Below are 18,264 nucleotides of genomic sequence, written 5' to 3'. Positions count from 1 at the left end.
GAGGAAGAGGGGGAGGAAGAGGGGGAAGAAGAGGGGGAAGAAGAGGGGGAAGAAGAGGGGGAAGAAGAGGGGAAGAGGAGGGGGAAGAGGAGGGGGAAGAAGAGGGGGAAGAAGAGGGGGAAGAGGAGGGGGAAGAGGAGGGGGAAGTGGAGGAGGAAGAGGAGGAGGGGGAGGAGGAGGAAGAGGAGGAGGAAGAGGGGAGGAGGGGAGGGGGAGGAAGAGGAGATGGGGAGGGGGGGGGAGAGGAGATGGGGAGGAGGAGGAAGAGGGGGAGTGGAGGAGGAGGGGGAGGGGGAGAGGGAGAGGGTTGGGGAGGGCGGGGAGGGGGAGGCCGACTAGTCAGAGTGACAGGAGAAGCAGGCAGCGGTGGTCAAGCGGGGAAGGGATTAAGCCACCACTGTTGGCAAGCGGCAGCAGCAGCAGGTGAGAGGGGCTCACCGGTGTACCTTGCAAGTTGGGAGTGGGGTCGGAAGCCAGGGCCCGAAACAGCCGGGCAGCTGGAAATGGGTTGGCAGCTCATTCCATTCACATGCAGTTGACACTGCCAACTGTGGCCGCTCAGGGAATTTCAACTGAGCTCTCGTAAATGTGTCTGGATTATTTGTCAATCAATCAATCAACCTTTATTGTCATCTTGCAAGCAACAGTTGTACAGTGCAAAATGAAAAGACGTTTCCCAGGGAATAGCGGAGTATCGCACATGAAATTTAAAACATTTCACACATAATAACACTAAAAACAATCCAGTCTCTGATGGAACAATATAAATAGTTAAAAGCAGGTAAAACACAATGTTAAAATACAATAAACCAATCATAAAAATGTCTGGGGCAGCTGATTTGAGTGGCCAGTGCCAGTTATTAAAGTGGCCAGTGCCAGTTATTAAAGTGGCCAGTGCCAGTTATTAAAGTGGCCAGTGCCAGCCGCAGAATCAAGTGACTGTGAGTACAGAGTGACTGTTTAGCAGCCTCACAGCCTGTGGTAGGAAGCTGTTTAGCAGTCTTGTTATCCGGGCTTTGATGCTTCGATATCTCTTGCCTGATGGCAGGAGATCCAGGTGTATGTGGAGGGGGTGCAGTTTGTCCTTAGCAATTCTCTGAGCTTTTTTCAGACAGCGGCTCTGGAACAGTTCTTGTACCGAGGGTAGGGAAACGCCAATGTGTGCAGTTTTGGTCCCCTAATTTGAGGAAGGACATTATTGCTATTGAGGGAGTGCAGCGTAGGTTTACAAGGTTAATTCCCGGGATGGCCGGACTGTGATATGCTGAGAGAATGGGGCAGCTGGGCTTGTACGCTCTGGAGTTTAGAAGGATGAGAGGAGAGGGAATCTCATTGAAACATATAAGATTGTTAAGGGCTTGGGCACGCTAGAGGCAGAAAACAGGTTCCCGATGATGGGGGAGTCCAGAACGAGGGGCCACAGTTTAAGAATAAGGAGTAAGCCATTTAGAACGGAGACGAGAAAACACTTTTTCTCACAGAGAGTGGTGAGTTTGTGGAATTCTCTGCCTCAGAGGGCGGTGGAGGCTGGTTCTCTGGATACTTTCAAGAGCAAGCTAGACAGGGCTCTTAAAGATAGCGGAGTCAGGGGATATGGGGAGAAGGCAGGAACGGGGTACTGATTGGAGATGATCAGCCATAATCACATTAAATGGCGGTGCTGGCTCGAAGGGCCGGATGGCCTACTCCTGCACCTATTGTCTATTGAGTTTAGGTTAGAGATACAGTGTGGAAACAGGCCCTTCGGCCCACCGGGTCTGCGCCGGCCAGCGATCCCCACACATTAACACTATCCTACACCCACTAGGTACAATTTTTACATTTACCAAGCCAATGAACCTACAAACCTGTACGTCTTTGAAGTGTGGAAGGGGTGTGGAAAATCCGTGCTCCACCTGTAACGTACAACTAGTGTGGGTGGTTGGCGTTGAATCAGTGGAACAAAGGGACAGTTTTGTTTAGTTTATTATTGTCATATGTACCGAGGTACAGTGAAAAGCTTTTGTTTGCGTGCGATCCCAGTGAAAGAACATTCTATACATGAAAAAAATCCAGCTGTCCACAGTGCACGGGTGAACGATTGAGGATACAGAACTAAGTGCAAAAATATACATGCTGTATCTCTAAAAACTAAATAAAAGAAGATACTCACTTCAATGCTTTGGTGTAATCCTTTGCATAATAATACTCCTCACCCATTTGAACCACTATAAAGAGAGAACGGCGATGTAAGATGTCTTCTAAAGGGCAATTAACCTTTATAAAGATGTACTCAAAAAGACAAACATAAATCTTGTACGACAGATAAAGCATTAATGTTAAAACGCAACACTTACTCAAATGGCTCTTCATTCGAGGACACTTGTACTTCTTGAATTGAGCTACTGCGTTACTCAAGAGTGTAATGATTAGTTCCTGAAAAATGATATTAGTCGCAGTAAGGCATTGCTCCAGATTAAAAGATTTAAGTTCAAAAGTCAAAGGAGCAGAATTAAGACCATTCGGTCCATCGAGTCTACACCGCCATTCCATCATGGCTGGTTTATTTACAAAAGTCTGTGGAATTCTCTGCCTCAGAGGGCGGTGGAGGCCAGTTCTCTGGATGCTTTCAAGAGAGGGCTAGATAGGGCTCTTAAAGATAGCGGAGTCAGGGGATATGGGGAGGAGGCAGGAACGGGGTACTGATTGGGGATGATCAGCCATGATCGCATTGAATGGCGGCGCTGGCTCAAAGGGCTGAATGGCCTACTCCTGCACCTATTGTCTGTTATCTATAAAAGGCTGGAGTAACTAAGAGGGACTGGAGAGAAGGAATAGGTGACGTTTAGATCAAGACCCTTCAGTCTGAGAGTCAGGGGAGAGGGATCACATTCCTTTGATCCAGGGAAGCTGCCTGTCCAGTACTCCAGCACTTTGCGTCTATCTTCGGTGTAAACCAGCATCTGCTCTTCCTTCTTACACATGGCTGATTTATTTTTCCCACTCGACCGCATTCTCCTGCCTTCTCCCCACAACCCTTGACGTCCTAATGGGCCTGATCTTTTTGGCGACTGCCGGCGACTGCCACAGTCGTAGCATGTAGCCGAGAAACCGGCGGCTGGACTAATGGGCCTGTCCCACTTAGGCGATTTTTTAGGCAACTGCTGGCGACTACGACATTGAAATTCACGAAAGTCAGCACCGGTGACAACCTACGTCACCTGGCGACACCCTACGACCGCTGACATTAACCTGGCGACAACCTACGACAGCATCTACGTCAAGCTACACTCATTTGGTGTCAAACCCTAGGTCGCCATTGTCGACGAAAAATTTTCAACATTTTGAAAAAATTTCGGCAAACAGAAAGACGCTACGACTCTTTGGGCGACTGAGGAGACGACTCACGACACCCCGGCGACCATGTGGCGACCGCATAGTCTCCTGCAGTCGCCTAAGTGGGACAGGCCAATTACTAATCAAAAACATGTCAATCTCAGGCTCTCACATAACATCACCTAATGCCAAATCAATCACCACAGCTTGCAGCAAAACTGCAGACAATAAGAGTCACGTGGCTACCAAAGATGAGAATACCCACTGGTGCACGAGATTTATTTGAGGCAAAGTAATTGGGATATTAAATACAAATTCTGAACATAACTTTATCACGACTTGAGCAAAACGTGTTTTGTTGGAGGAACTCAGTGGGTCAGATGGCATTAGAGCATTAGACATTGGAGCCGAATTAGGCCATTTGGCCCATCGAATCTTCTCCGCCATTTGATCGTGGCTGATCTATTTTTCCCTCTTGACCCCAGACTCCTGCCTTCTCCCTGCAACCTTTGACACATTTCCTAATCAAGAACCTGTCAATCTCCGCTTTAGAAATACCCAATGACGGCCTCCACAGCCGTCTGTGGCAATGAATTCCACAGATTCACCACCCTCTGACTAAAGATATTCCTCCTCATCTCCCTTCTAAAAGTACATCCTTTTATTCTGAGGCCATGGCCTCTGGTCCTAGACTCTCCCACCAGTAGAAACATCCTCTCTACATCCTCTCTATTCAGGCTTTTCACTATTCAGTAAGTTTCATAAGTTCATAAATGATCGGAGGCCATTCGGCCAATCAAGTCTACTCCGCCATTCGATCATGGCTGATCTATCTCTCCCTCTCAACCCCATTCTCCTACCTGCTCCCTATAACCCCCGACACCCGTACCAATCAAGAATATATCAATCGTCAACATAAAAATATCCACTGAGGCATTGGAGACACAGAGCTTCAATGAGGTCTCCCCTCATCCTTCTAACTCCAGCCAGTATGGTGCGCAGCCGTAGTTTCTGCCTTACAGCGCTTGGGATCAAACCTGACTATGGGTTCTGCCTGTACGGAGTTTGCACGTTCTCCCCGTGACCTGCGTGGGTTTTCTCTGAGAACTTCTGTTCCCTCCCACCCTCCAAAGGCGTACAGGTTTGTAGATTGACTGGTTTGGTATAAATGTAAAATTGTCCCTCGTGTGTGTGTGTGGGACAGTGTTAGCGTGCAGGGATCGCTGGTCGGTGCGGACTCGGTCTGCTGAAGGGCCTGTTTCCGCGCTGTATCTCTAAACTAAACTACAGGCCTAGAGCCGTCAAAAGTCACGGTGGGTTAAGTTAGTACAAGAGTGCTCTTACTGAATGGTCAACATCTCGCTCTTTATGCTGTAGCGCCAAAATGCCAACTTTCTCTTTCTCGTTGTCCGGTGGTTCAATACCTGAAAAAGACAGTTTGTAATCCATGAAACGTGAACAAAAATCAGGGGGGGGAAATGGAAATAAATTCAGGGGAAATATTGGATGGCCACTGATTAACAATTTCAAGAACAGCAAAAAAAAAAATGGTTTTCAGTTATGCTACAATCCAATTAAAATTCAGTGGCGACAGGGGTTGCCATGGAAACAGATTGTTTTCTGTTAAAGAGTCCTCAGAGTTTCACTCTCATTATCACTCTAGATATTCCACAGATAAAGTGCCTTTGACCAACTAACATCAGGTGGGAAATAAATTTGAATTGTACACCACCACCTGACTTTATATCCTTTATATGTTACTCTGTGTTCTAAACAAAAAAACGTTTAGGCTTGCAGGCTAATTGGCTTATGTAAACTGTTCCTAGTGTGTGCAGGATAGAATTAGTGTACGGGTGATTGATGGTTGGTGAGGACTCGATGCACCAAAGGGCCTGTTTCCACACTTAATCTCTAAACTAAACATACATCTCTGCCGAACACCTCCGCTCGGTCCGCCTTAACTAACCTGATTTTCCTGTGGCTCAGCACTTCAACTCCCCCTCCCAATCCGAATCTGACCTTTCTGTCCTGAGCCTCCTCCATGGCCAGAGTGAGCACCACCGGAAACTGGAGGAGCAGTCTGCATCCCAGTGGCCTGAACATTGACTTCGCCAATTACCGGTTGCCCTTGCTGTCTCCTCCCCTTCTCAGCCCTCTGGCTCATCCTCTTCCTTTCTTCTTCCCGCCCCCTCACCCCCCCACCCTGCATCTGAAGAAGGGTTTCGGCCCGAAACGTTGCCTATTTCGTTCGTTCCAAAGACGCTGCCGCACCCGCTGAGTTTCTCCAGCATTTTTGTCTACCTTCGATTTTCCAGCATCTGCAGTTCCTTCTTGAACATACAGGGGCAATAACCTACGGCCCCCGGGCCGAATCCGGCCCATAACCCGAAATCAACCGGCCTGCAGGCATATTCTTTTTCCCATCATCTGGCCTGCAGACTTCCGTCGTCTCTGGTACCTGGAATGTCTAAGAAAGAACTGCAGATGCTAGAAAAATGGAAGGTAGAAAGAAAAAGAGAAAGTGAGTTTCTCCAGCATTTTTCTTCTACCTCTGGTACCTGGAAGGTGATTTGTCTGTACCGCATCCTGTGCGAAGCCGCCGGCACGGCCGCGCACCTTCTGTGTCTGGGCTTCACTGTCGGGATAGGGGTTGTCAATAGGCCGGAGACGAGTGAGTGTGAGTATTTGAGCCACCGCCTTCAGGACAGAGCTAGGGCAATGGTCCGTAGGTACGCCGTGTTGGTGAGCGCCCATAACTAGGGGCCAGTGCTCCGGGTGGCTTCCTCGAAGGGGCGGGATCTATGTGAACACGTGATTTGATGCCTGCCATCCGGGGCGGGATCCATGTGTACACGTGATAGATGTGGCCCGCCATCCGGAAACGGTCGCCGACCCCTGGTCTATACCAATAATGACTTGATAACTTGAGCAGGTTTAATCAGCCGCAGACAGCTAACCTCGATGCTGAATTTAAAAAAAATAAAAATTTAAACTAAACAAATTGTGTTGAATGAAAGGAATCCTGAGGCCCCTTACTTTGATGGCCTTGCCGCCAAGGTCTTTGCCCAAAGAAGTCCATTAGTCCAGAAGGGGTCTCCAATGGGTCAGGACTCGGATAGGTGGCCAAGGACTAGGAATAAATAGACAGCAGGTTAAATACAGAAGTTACCCAGAGAAGAATTAAGAGGCAAAGAAAGTGATATTGTCAGAGGTTAATGCAACTCATTAATATAGCATACAGCATGGAAAGAGGCCTTTTGGCCCAACTTGCCAATGCTGACTACATTGCCCCATCTACACTAGTCCAATCTGCCCACAATTGGCCCATATTCTACATCTTTCCCATCTGTCCAAATGTATTTCAAATGTTTTTATAATATTTGCCTCAACTACCTCCTCTGGCAGCTCGCTCCATATACCCACCACCCTCAGTGAGAAATGGTTACCTCAGGTTCCTAATAAATCTTTCCCCTCACCTTAAACCACTGCCTTACAGCGTCAGAGACCTCCTGGGTTCCACCTAGACTACGGGTGCCGTCAGTATGGAGTTTGGACATTCTCACCGTGACCTGCGTGGGTTTTCTCCGGGATCTCTGGTTTTCTCCAAAGACATACAGGTTTGTAAGTTAATTGGCTTGGTTTAATTGTAAATTGCCCCTAGCGTGTGTAGGATAGTGTTAGTGTGTGGGGATCGCTGGTCGGCGGGGACTCGGTGGGCCGAAGGGCCTGTTTCCGCGCTGTATCTCTGAAACTAAAAAACTAAAACTATGGTCTCTGGTTCTTGATTCCCTCACTCTAGGTAAGATAGTATAAAAATAAATTCTCGAAATCCACAAAATACTCTATATTGACAGCACAATTCGTGGGTACTGGGCAGAAGATCCTTTGGTGGGAATTATGCAGTTTGCTTCGATCCCACTCAAGTTATAAAATTGGTTAGTCAAGCATTGCTCTAAAGATTATTTAATTGGATTATGTTTTAGAGAGTTGTGAGTCTGTGGAATTCTCTGCCTCAGAGGGCGGTGGAGGCCGGTTCTCTGGATGCTTTCAAGAGAGAGCTTGATAGGGCTCTTAAAAATAGCTGAGTCAGGGGAATATGGGGAGAAGGCTGGAACGGGGTACTGATTGGGGATGATCAGCCATGATCACATTGAATGGCGGTGCTGGCTCGAAGGGCCGAATGGCCTACTCCTGCGCCTATTGTCTAAGTCTACTCCGCCATTCCATCATGGCTGATCTATCTTCCCTCTTCTTCGTCTTCTTCTTCTTCTTGCGAATGAAACATAAACCAAAAGAATAGCTAGATCTCAAGCCGGGTGTTGAGCAGTCAGGTTGTTGTCTCTGCGTCAATGTCTGCCAGGACCTGAGCTCCATTTGGTGGGTGGTAGAGCAGGCACCCAGAGATGGCATGGTTGGCTGTCTGTTGCTCTGCTCCGCATTCACAGGCTGGGCTCTGGCGGAGCCCCCATCTATCTCCACATGCTGGCATTGAAACGCCCAACTCCAGTACAAATTCTCTCCCTCTCAACCCCATTCTCCTGCCTTCTCTCCGACATCCGTACTGGCATTGGACATCTTTTGTACTTTTACGTTTCGACCAAGTCTACCCTCAACATCTGACGTGATCCAGTGAAAACAACCTCTCCTTGTGGCTGTGACCCTCTGATCCAGCCAGCGTTCTGGTATTAATGAGCAATCTTGGTTTAATTAAAAAAAAACTGAATGCTAAATAAACGGGAGGTAGACAAAAATGCTGGAAAAACTCAGCGGGTGAGGCAGCATCTATGGAGCGAAGGAATAGGTGACGTTTTGGGTCGATCCTCGACCCGAAACGTCACCTATTCCTTCGCTCCATAGATGCTGCCTCACCCGCTGAGTTTCTCTAGCATTTTTGTCCACCCTTCGATTTTTCCAGCATCTGCAGCTCTTTCTTAAACACCAAATAAACAGCATCGGTTTTTTTTCTCTGGGAACATAACGTACGTCATGGTTGCAGAGCTGGTTTGCCAACTGCTTGCGTTCTTGAGCATAATATGCTGCCTGCTGGTAGTAGAAGCCCGGGTTCTGAGTTTGAATTGCTGTCAGACCAAGTTTTATGGCTTCATCAAACAAATCGCCAAACGCTTGAAATCTTAAAAAGGGGAAAAAAGAGAAATGATACAAATAAATAAATCATCGCAAAATCCCACAGCAATGCTTATGTTCATAAGTGATTGGAATGAAATTAGACCATTCGTCCCATCAAGTGTCAGGGGTTATGGGGAGAAAGGCAGGAGAATGGGGATAAGAGGGAAAGGCAGATCAGCCATGATTGAAAGGCGGAGTGGACTCAATGGGCCGAATGGCCTAATTCTGCTCTTATCGCCTATGAAATTAGTTCTGCTGCACCATTCCATCATGGCTGATCTATCTTCCCCTCTCAACCGCATTCGCCTGCCTTCTCCCCATAACCCCTGATACCCGTACTAATTACGCTTCATTAATCAAGAGTCATGTGTTGCATTGTCACAAGTTGCTGCCAGAGCAGGTCGTTGAGGCAGGGACTATCCCAACATTTAAAAAAACAGTTAGACAGGTAGGTGGGTCGGGCAGGTTTTGGAGGGATATGGACCAAGCGCAGGCATGGTGGGACTAGTGTAGCTGGGACAAGTTGGCCGGTGTGGGCAAGTTTGGCTGAAGGGCCTGTTTCCTCACTGTATCACTCTATGACTATGTATCGGGACCAGCACAACGGAATTCTTACTCGTTACAGCTGTATAGGCACATTATATGCAACAGGACAATTAAGGCTTAATTCAATTGTTAATTGTCAATTAATTTTTTGCCTCCATTTATTTGAATTTAATGGATTCACTCGAGGCAAATTTGGACTTGAGAAAATGGCGCCAAAACATGGCGGCACCCGCAAGTGAAAAGAATTTCATCGTGCAGCTGTGGCCACGTGTGACACATAAGGCACCACTGAATTACGAAGACTGTTTGATGACTCTGCGCTTCTACTCTCTCGAGTTTAGAAGGATGGGGGAGGGGGGGATCTCAGTGAAACGTCCCCGAATAATGAAAAACCTGGATAGAGTGAATGTAGGGAGGATGGTTCAGGTAGTGAGGGTCCATGACCAGAGCCAACCATGTCACCTCTGGGTGCCCGCTCTACCGCCCACCAAATGGAGCTCAGGGCCTGGCAGACATTGACGCAGAGACAACAACCTGGCTGCTCAACACCTGGCTTGAGATCTAACTATTCCTTTGGTTTATTTAGGTTTCATTCGCAAGAAGAAGACGACCAGCGGGCAAAGCCTCAGAAAAAAAGGACGCACCTTTAGAATGGAGATGAGGAGGAATTTCTTTAACCAGAGGGTGGTGAATCTAAATAAATAATAATAATAATAAATACTTTATTGATCCCCTCAGGGAAATTCAGAATCTGTGGTATTCATTGCCACAGAAGGCCAAGTCATTGGTTATTTTTGAAGCAGAGATTGACAGATTCTTGATTAGCAAGGGCGTCAAAGGTTATGGGCTGAAGGCAGGAGAATGGGGTTACGAAGGAAAACGGATCAGCCATGAATGAAATGACGGAGTAGACTCAATGGGCCAAATGGCCTTATTCTGCTCCGATGTCTTCTGGTCTGGTTGAGCTAATAGTAGCTGGAGATCACAAATGTAAAGAAACAATGTTTGCAATGCCCCACTGACCACAATTTACGCACTTAACGAGCTATAAGCTAGAGTAAGGTACATGGGGGTGGTCCAAACCAGAGTTGGTGAAAGGTCAGGGGGATCTTACTGTTTGGACATCCAAGCAGTGTGTTCAAATGCCAAGTCACCGCTGCCAATCTTCTTCTTGCACAGATCCACATGCTTACGAAACTGGGCGATGGCATCCAATGGAGCGTTGTGCTGGAAGCATAATCGACAAATCTGGAGAAAGAACAAAACGGCTCATGATCATCGCCGGCACCATTTAATGTTAGCTCATTTATGATCTTATTGAGACATATCTATACATAACTAAAACTCTGATCTAGTTATCTTCTGCGTTGCATGGTCTTTCTATTTGCGCAAGTTACGGTTTGCGATAGCTACGATTTTTTGCCAGTTCACTCACCGTTCTCCTGTGCTGCGAGTGCGCCAAGTTTCGTTACGATCGGTTGAATGTCGTAAAAGTTAATGAGGTTTAAAAATCTTAAAAACCGCACGTGCGCAGATCGATCTCTTCTGCCAGTCGACGCCGCGCGGATTAGTCTCTTCCCCTGTCACTCACTGGGACGGTCCGCCCCTTCCTGCGGACCGTCCAATTTTCGGAGGGACCCGAAGCAGCCCCGCTCCAAGCAGCCCAGCGTCGGAGACCTTGCCCAGCCCAGCCCAGCCCAGAGTCGCAGATGTCGCCAAACTGTTGCGTTGGGGGGCCAGACCTCCTGTGTGACTGGGACACAACGGGTCCCACTTAGTCTAGTAATATTATAAAGTGTTCGGACACGCTAGATGCAGGAAATCCGTTCCTGATGTTGGGGGATTCCAGAACCAGGGACCACAGTTTAAGAATAAGGGGTAGGCCATTTAGAACAGAGATGAGGAAAAACATTTTCACCCAGAGAGTTGTGAATCTGTGGAATTCTCTGCCTCAGAAGGCAGTGGAGGCCGGTTCTCTGGATGCTTTCAAGAGAGAATTAGATAGAGCGCTTAAAGACAACAGAGTCAAAGGGATAAGGGGAGAAGGCAGGAACGGGGTACTGATTGTGGATGATCAGCCATGATCACAATGAATGGCGGTGCTGTCTTGAAGGGCCGAATGGCCTACTCCGGCACCTACTGTCTATTGTGATATGGTGCTCATGAATCGCTGCTGCTCAGGACTTTACATCTCCTCCTCCTTCTGTCATGGGGTAGACTGAAACTGACCCCTCCCCAATCCTTGCACATCGCCCAATCCTTTCCATTCGTCACTTTAATTTAATATTTCATGGATTTTGTGTTTTTTATGACTGTTGGCAGTTCAATTTCCCTCCTGGGATAAATAAAGTTCTATCGTACCGTATCGTATACTGCATAAATGGGGTTTATTGTTTGGTCTGGTGATCCGTCAATATTGGATTTTTGCAGGCACACACATACACATACACACACACACACAGGCCACCAGCATGCAGGACCAGTCTCACTCCCTCTTCTCCCCTCTTCCATCTGGCAAGAGGAAGAGAAGTGTGAAACAGAAAACTATAACGTCCAGGTTCGGGAACAGCTTCTTCCCCACAACCATCAGGCTATTAAACACGACAACAAATAAGCTCCGAGCTGCAACAGACTATCATTATTATTGCACTATATTTGTTAGTTATTGAGATTGAGTATGTGTGCAGGTGTATTATACACACACTGAACTTTTTTTCCTTCTCCCGTTATGTACTATGTTTACATATTCTGTTGTGCTGCAGCAAGCAAGACAATGAAACACTCTTGACTCTTGAAAATGCACGCGGCCAGATTCAGGGAGTTTCTTCCCAGCTCTTATCAGGCACGAAACCGCCTCTCAACAACTAGCGAGCAGTCCTGACCTCCCATAAACCTCATCAGAGACCAAACTATGTTTAATCAGACTTTATCTTGCGCTACATGTTATACCCTTTATCTGTACACTGTGGACAGCTTGATTGCAATCGTGTTTTGGCTTTTCGTTGATTAGATAGCAGGCAACAAAAACATTCTTACTGTACCTCGGTATACGTGACAATAATAAGCATAGACACATACCCCAGTCATGACTAGTGTAAGAAGGGTGCATAGAGTATCAGAACAGCAGACAGCCAACCATGTCATCTCTGGGTGCCCGCTCTACCACCCACCAAATGGAGCTCAGGGCCTGGCAGACATTCACGCAGAGACAACAACCTGGCTGCTCAACACCCGGCTTGAGATCTAACCTATTCCTTTGGTTTATGTTTCATTCGCAAGAAGAAGAAGGTGCACAAAAAGGTTTGCATTAGAATGATTTGGGTAGAAAGGGAGAAGGCAGGAAAATGGGGTTGAGAGAGAAAAATAGATCAGCCATGATCAAATGGTGGAGTAAATTCGATGGGCTGAATGGCCTAATGCTGCTCTTTAGTCAGAGGGTGGTAAATCTGTAGAATTCATTGCCACAGAAGGCTGTGGAAGCCAAGTCAATTGATATTTTTAAGGCAGAGATCATGTTGCAGTTGTATAAGACATTGGTGAGACCGCATTTAGAATATTGTGTTCAGTTCTGGGTACCGTGTTATAGGAAAGATGTTCTCAAGCTGGAAAGGGTACGGGGAAGATTTTGAGGCTGTTGCCAGGACTCGAGGGTCTGAGCTGTAGGGAGAGGTTGAGCAGGCTGGGACTATTCCTTGGAGCGCAGGAGGATGTATAGAGATGTATAAAATCATGAGAGGAATAGATCAGGTAGATGCACAGTCTCTTACCCATAATAGGGGAATCAAGGACCAGAGGACATGGGTTTAAGGTGAAGGGGAAAACATTTAATAGGAATCTGTGGGGTAACTTTTTCCATACAAAGAGTGGTGGGTGTATGGAACAAGCTGCCAGAGGAAGTAGTTGAGGCTGGGACTATCCCAACGTTTAAGAAACAGGCAGACGGGAACATGGACAGGGCAGGTTTGGAGGGATATGGACCAAACGCGGGCAGGTGGGACTAGTGTAGACGTGGCAAGTTGGCCGGAAGGGCTTTTTTTCATGCTGTATGACTACTGTATCACCTTGTAGTTAATGAATCCAGCCATTGTTTTGATTTCAAGCATGTTGGTCTCGTGGGCACGCAGTTCATGTACCAGGTTATACGCACTCCGATAGTTTCTGAAAGCAAGATGTGATATAAAAAGTTGTATTAACAGCAATATTAATATTCAGCACCCTGTGTAAAAAATAACATGACATAAAATATCCGATCATCATGCCCTAAAGGATACATAACAGAGGCTGTCACACAATGTAAATACAAATTGGTGGGAATTTAGTATTTTAGTTTAGAGATACAACGTGGAAATAGGCCCTTCGGCTCATCGAGTCCGCGCTAACCAATGATCACCCATACACTGGTTCCATTTCTTCCCAGTTTTGCATCCTACATGCTCGGGGCAATTTACAGAAGCCAATTAACCTAAAATCCAGCACGTATTCGGATCGTATGAGGAAACCGAAGATCTCAGAGAAAACCCACGCAGATCACGGGGAGAGCGTGCAAACTCCGTACAGACAGCACCCGTAGTCGGGATGGAACCCGGGTGTCTGGCGCTGCGAGGCAGTAACTCTACTGCCGCGCCACCATGGAGGGACATTGTGGCAAAATGTCATTGAAAGCTTGTAGAGTATGTCCACTTCATGCTCTGTAGATGAAGGAACTCCATTTTATTTACCTGACCTGCAGAGTGTATTCAGCATTTTCTGTTTTATTTACGACATACAAGGAGCTGCAGGTGCTGCTTTGCAACAAACGACAGTGCTGAAGTAACTCAGTGGGTCACGCAGCATCTCTGGAGAACATGGATAGGTGACGTTTCACAGAGTGCTGGAGTAACTCAGCGGGTCAGACAGCATCTCTGGAGAACATGGATAGGTGACATTTCGCAGTGCTGGAGCAACTCAGCGGGTCAGGCAGCATCTGAAGAGCGTTTAATTGTCATATGTATCAACAGCGACCAGTGTAATTCTTAAGGGCCTGTCCCACTTACGCGATTTTTTTCATGTTGTGGGTTGACGCCTGTTTGGTCGTGAGTAGTCGCCTAAATGGTCGTTCTTTTTCTGGTCGCCGCTGGATTTTCAACATTTTGAAAATTTTCGGCGACCTGCTGCGAATATGACAGGTGCCGGCAAGTCGCCGAAAAAAATCGCCTAAGTGGGACAGGCCCTTAAGATGACGAAGGAAGAACATAATATTTTATCATATTTCCCTATGCTCTAAATATTTGATGATGACTAGTCCGTGCTTGGCTGAGATGCAGTCCTTTTAAATTCAAATACTTTATTAACAATAATCTCCTGCATATATACTTATCAGCGGGCCTTTGAACGTTTAATTGGAGATCCTCTGGCAAAGCCACAGCTTACACACAAGTCATTACAAATAGAAAGCTGAAGAGAAATCATTTCCCTTCTTAGTCAGTTTGTTTGGTCAAGTCATTTGCAAAGCAACTATGCACAAATAGATCATACTTTCAATATCATGTCATTAATATTAATAATTATTGAAACAATTAAGAACCTTACTTCAATGCATTTTGTGTGTCTTGTTTTAATTCACTGAAGAATGCAGTCTTGAACTGATGTCTCACAAATAAGAGCTATCAAAGACAAAGGGGTAGGTTAATCCACTTTCCGATCACAACAATTAAACCTGCTGATCTCAACAGATTTCTATATGAGTGGCTACTTGCTGGCGAATTGATTTATCAAGGAGTGAGTAGGATGGAACTGCGGGTGCTGGTTTACACCAAAGATAGACACTCCTTAATAAGATAGACACAAAATGCTGGAGTAATGCCGGGTCAGGCAATATCTCTGGAGAAAAGGAATTGGAACAGGCGATGCCACTATACTGACAGAACAGTGAAAGGCTTGGATAGAGTGGGTATGGAGGTGATGTTTCCACTAGTGCGAGAGTCTAGGACCAGAGGCCATAGCCTCAAAATAAAAGGACGTTCCTTTAGTCAGAGGGTGGTGAGTCTGTGAAACTCATTGCTGTAGAAGCTGTAGAGGCCGTCAATGGATATTTTTAAAGCAGAAATAGATAGGATTCATGTTTAAGAAAGAACTGCAGTTGCTGGAAAAATTGTAGGGAGATATGAATGCTGGAGAAACTCAGCGGATGAGGCAGCATCTATGGAGAGCAGGAATAGACGACGTTTCGGGTCGAGACCCCAGTCTGAAAAAGGGTCTCGACCCGAAACGTTGAGTATTCCTTCTCTCCATAGATGCTGCCTCACCCGCTGAGTTTCTCCAGAATTGTTGTCTACCTTAGATAAGATTCATGATTAGTATGGTTATCCGGAGTTGTGGGGAGAAGGCGGGAGAATGGGGTTGAGAGGTAGATCAGCCACGATTGAATGGCGGTAGACGAAATGGGCTGAATGGCCTAATTTTGCTCCTATCACTTATTCACATGAAAGTGACGTCACCTATTCCTTTTCTCCAGAGATGCTGCCTGACCCGCTGAGTTACTCCATCACTTGTGTCTATCACTAGGGAGCGACTTCTCATTTCCAAACACACATATGGAACACATTATTTCTAGGGAGTTCAAAAGGTTCTTCCCTATCCCTTGGTAGACGCAACATTAATAAACCAATACCAATTAGTTTTAATGAGCACATTGCCACACAAATTACTCCTAGCTTATTTTCAAATTAGGAAACCTTCCGATTTTCAGCAATAGCGCTAATTATTAATCATTTAGTGATACCAATCTGTAATAAAACAAATCGGTAATTTAACAAATAAAAAGAGGAAAAATAAAAATAAATATATATATTTTTAATTTAAAAAGGGGGCACAGTGGCGCAGCGGTAGAGGTGCTGCCTCACAGCGCCAGCGACCCAGGTTCAATCCTGACTATGGGTGCTGTCTCTTGAGATGAATGAACTCCTTCAGTGTTGTGACACATGCATAGTATTATAATCAATACAGCAATTGTGTATAAGAAGAGTCCCTACCCAAAAGGTCACCGATCCATGTTCTCCACAGATGCTGCCTGACCCGCTGAGCTACTCTAGCACTCTGTGTATTTTTTTGTAAACCAGCATCTGCAGTTCTTCCAGTGCTCTAATTTCCCTCTCTCCTGACTCAGTCTGAACAAGGGTCTCGACACGATGTCACCTATCCATGTTCTCCACAGATGATGCCTAACCCGCTGAGTTACTCCAGCGCTTTGTGAAACGTCACCTGTCCATGTCTCCACAGATGCTGCCTGACCCGCTGAGTTACTCCAGCGCTTTGTGTCAACTTTGCAGTTCTTGTGTCAACTTTTTGCAGCCATTATTTTACACTAGGCTAATGAATATTGCAGTGGTGTGGCGCCACCTGGTGGTTAGGCCACATACTGAGCGAACCCTCGGCACTTGGGCTGGCAGGGTCACGTGACTGCGTTTGGCGGGAAGGAGTCAATACAATACAATATAATACGGGTTTATTCGTCACATTGCACATAAAGTGCAAGTGAAATGAATATGTCAGCAGCGATACAATGAGAAAGAACACACAATACAAATTGAACAAACATCCACGCGAGTCGTCACGTGGTTAAGGGGCGTGCCCTGGTATATAAGGAGAGCCCTGGGAAAACCCTCCCCAGTCGCGTGTGTACTGTTCTCTGATTACCTTAATAAAGATCACTTTGATTCACAACGAGTGGCTTGCTATTATGGTATAAATATCACCATACTTCCAGTCTCCTTTTCCCGCCCACTATTATTTTTATTTATTTATTTTTTTTAAAACTATTTTTATTGGAAGCATGTATACAAATAATAGTAAGCGACAATTTAATATCTTTAATGTCTATAATACAGACCTTGCAAAGCCCAAGTTTATATTTAAATAAGCTGCAATCTATGCATCATGAAATATTAATTGAAGTAAGCGACAATTTAATTACAGATTTCTTACATAGCTTCAGTTTTTTAAAGTTTTTTTTAAAATAAAGAGAGAAAAAGATGAGAGAAACTATAATCTAATAGAGAGAAAAAGAAGACGAAAAAAGAAATGACCAATAACAAGATTGTGGAGATAGAACCAGGAGATGTTGAGTATAACTATTCATCCAATCCCAAACTCAGGTTTCAACCCAGATTCTGTGTTAAACCAATTCAGTTTTTCAAGAATTCAATAAATGGAGACCATATTCTAACAAATAATTCTGGTTTGTCAATTAAGACAAATGTTATTTTTTCCAAATGCAAGGTCTCAGTCATTTGCGTAATCCACGTTTTAATTGTGGGGCTGCTGGTTTTTTCCAAAATTTTAGTATTAACTTTTTCGCAGTTATTATCCTGCCCACTATTATTACTCACTAAAACGTTTCAATAATATCTACCTGATGAGTGGTTTTATTCAGGAATTCTTTGTGTGATTTAACTCTCCGGATCTCCGTGTAGTAATAAGTCTGAGCGTGCTCGTAGAAAGCATTTTCCAGCCTACAAGTAAAAGAACAATTTATATTAGTGTTTGATATGAAGAATAAAAAAGTCAACTAATATAGCCGAGCAGCAACAATGCAACATCCATATAGCCTATTTATAACAAAGCAATGAGTTGAATTGTGTTGAACATAGAACGGTAGGGGCGTCACGGTGACACAGCGGTAGAGTTGCTGCCTCACAGCACCAGAGACCCGGGTTCCCTCCTACGTACGGGTGCTGTCTGTACAAAGTTTGGATGTTCTCCCCGTGACCTGCGTGGGTTTTCTCCGGGATCTCCTTTTTCCTCCCACACTCCAAAGATTTGCAGGTTAATTGGCTTGGTATAAATGTAAATTGTCCCTAGTATGTGTAGGACAGTCAGTGTTAATGTGCGGAGATCACGGGTCGGCACAGACTAGGTGGGCCGAAGCGTTTCCGCACTGTATCTTGAAATTAAACAGTATCAATTAGAATTTGAATCAATGATAAATCTTTCTGCATTTTTGGCCACTTTACAGATACAGACCATGCAAAGCACAAGTTTATATTTAAATAAGCTGCAATCTATGCATCATGAAATATTAATTGAATTAAGAAGAAATGTGATGAGGTGGGCAAAAGTAAGAATCTGCAAGACATATTGTATTAATCTGATTTTAGGACATTGGTGCGATGGGAGAAACAATATTGAAAGTGAATCTTTACCTAGCTTTATTGCAAGCACCTTCGCTTAAGACTTCCTTTTTACTTTTAGAGATACAGCGTGGAAACAGGCCCTACAGTCCACTGAGTCCGCACTGAT

General features: G+C 45.5%; 1 protein-coding gene across 2 annotated transcripts in view; it reads right to left on the bottom strand.

Annotated features, from left to right (window-relative positions):
- trappc11 (trafficking protein particle complex subunit 11) overlaps nucleotides 1–18,264 on the bottom strand; it is an 87,236-nt gene that overhangs the window by 43,907 nt on the left and 25,065 nt on the right. For both annotated transcript variants that reach the window (XM_033018521.1, XM_033018522.1), the window contains 9 exons: nucleotides 17,378–17,477; nucleotides 14,557–14,630; nucleotides 13,050–13,146; nucleotides 10,103–10,236; nucleotides 8,299–8,446; nucleotides 6,352–6,445; nucleotides 4,660–4,739; nucleotides 2,337–2,415; nucleotides 2,153–2,207 (listed from right to left, as the gene is read on the bottom strand). In XM_033018521.1, the coding sequence (XP_032874412.1) occupies nucleotides 2,153–2,207; nucleotides 2,337–2,415; nucleotides 4,660–4,739; nucleotides 6,352–6,445; nucleotides 8,299–8,446; nucleotides 10,103–10,236; nucleotides 13,050–13,146; nucleotides 14,557–14,630; nucleotides 17,378–17,477 (861 nt within the window). The remainder of the gene's footprint in view (nucleotides 1–2,152; nucleotides 2,208–2,336; nucleotides 2,416–4,659; nucleotides 4,740–6,351; nucleotides 6,446–8,298; nucleotides 8,447–10,102; nucleotides 10,237–13,049; nucleotides 13,147–14,556; nucleotides 14,631–17,377; nucleotides 17,478–18,264) is intronic.

The sequence above is a fragment of the Amblyraja radiata genome, chromosome 3, assembly GCF_010909765.2.
Source record: "Amblyraja radiata isolate CabotCenter1 chromosome 3, sAmbRad1.1.pri, whole genome shotgun sequence".
Taxonomy (NCBI): domain Eukaryota; kingdom Metazoa; phylum Chordata; class Chondrichthyes; order Rajiformes; family Rajidae; genus Amblyraja; species Amblyraja radiata.
This window is presented reverse-complemented; position numbering and strand designations above follow the sequence as displayed.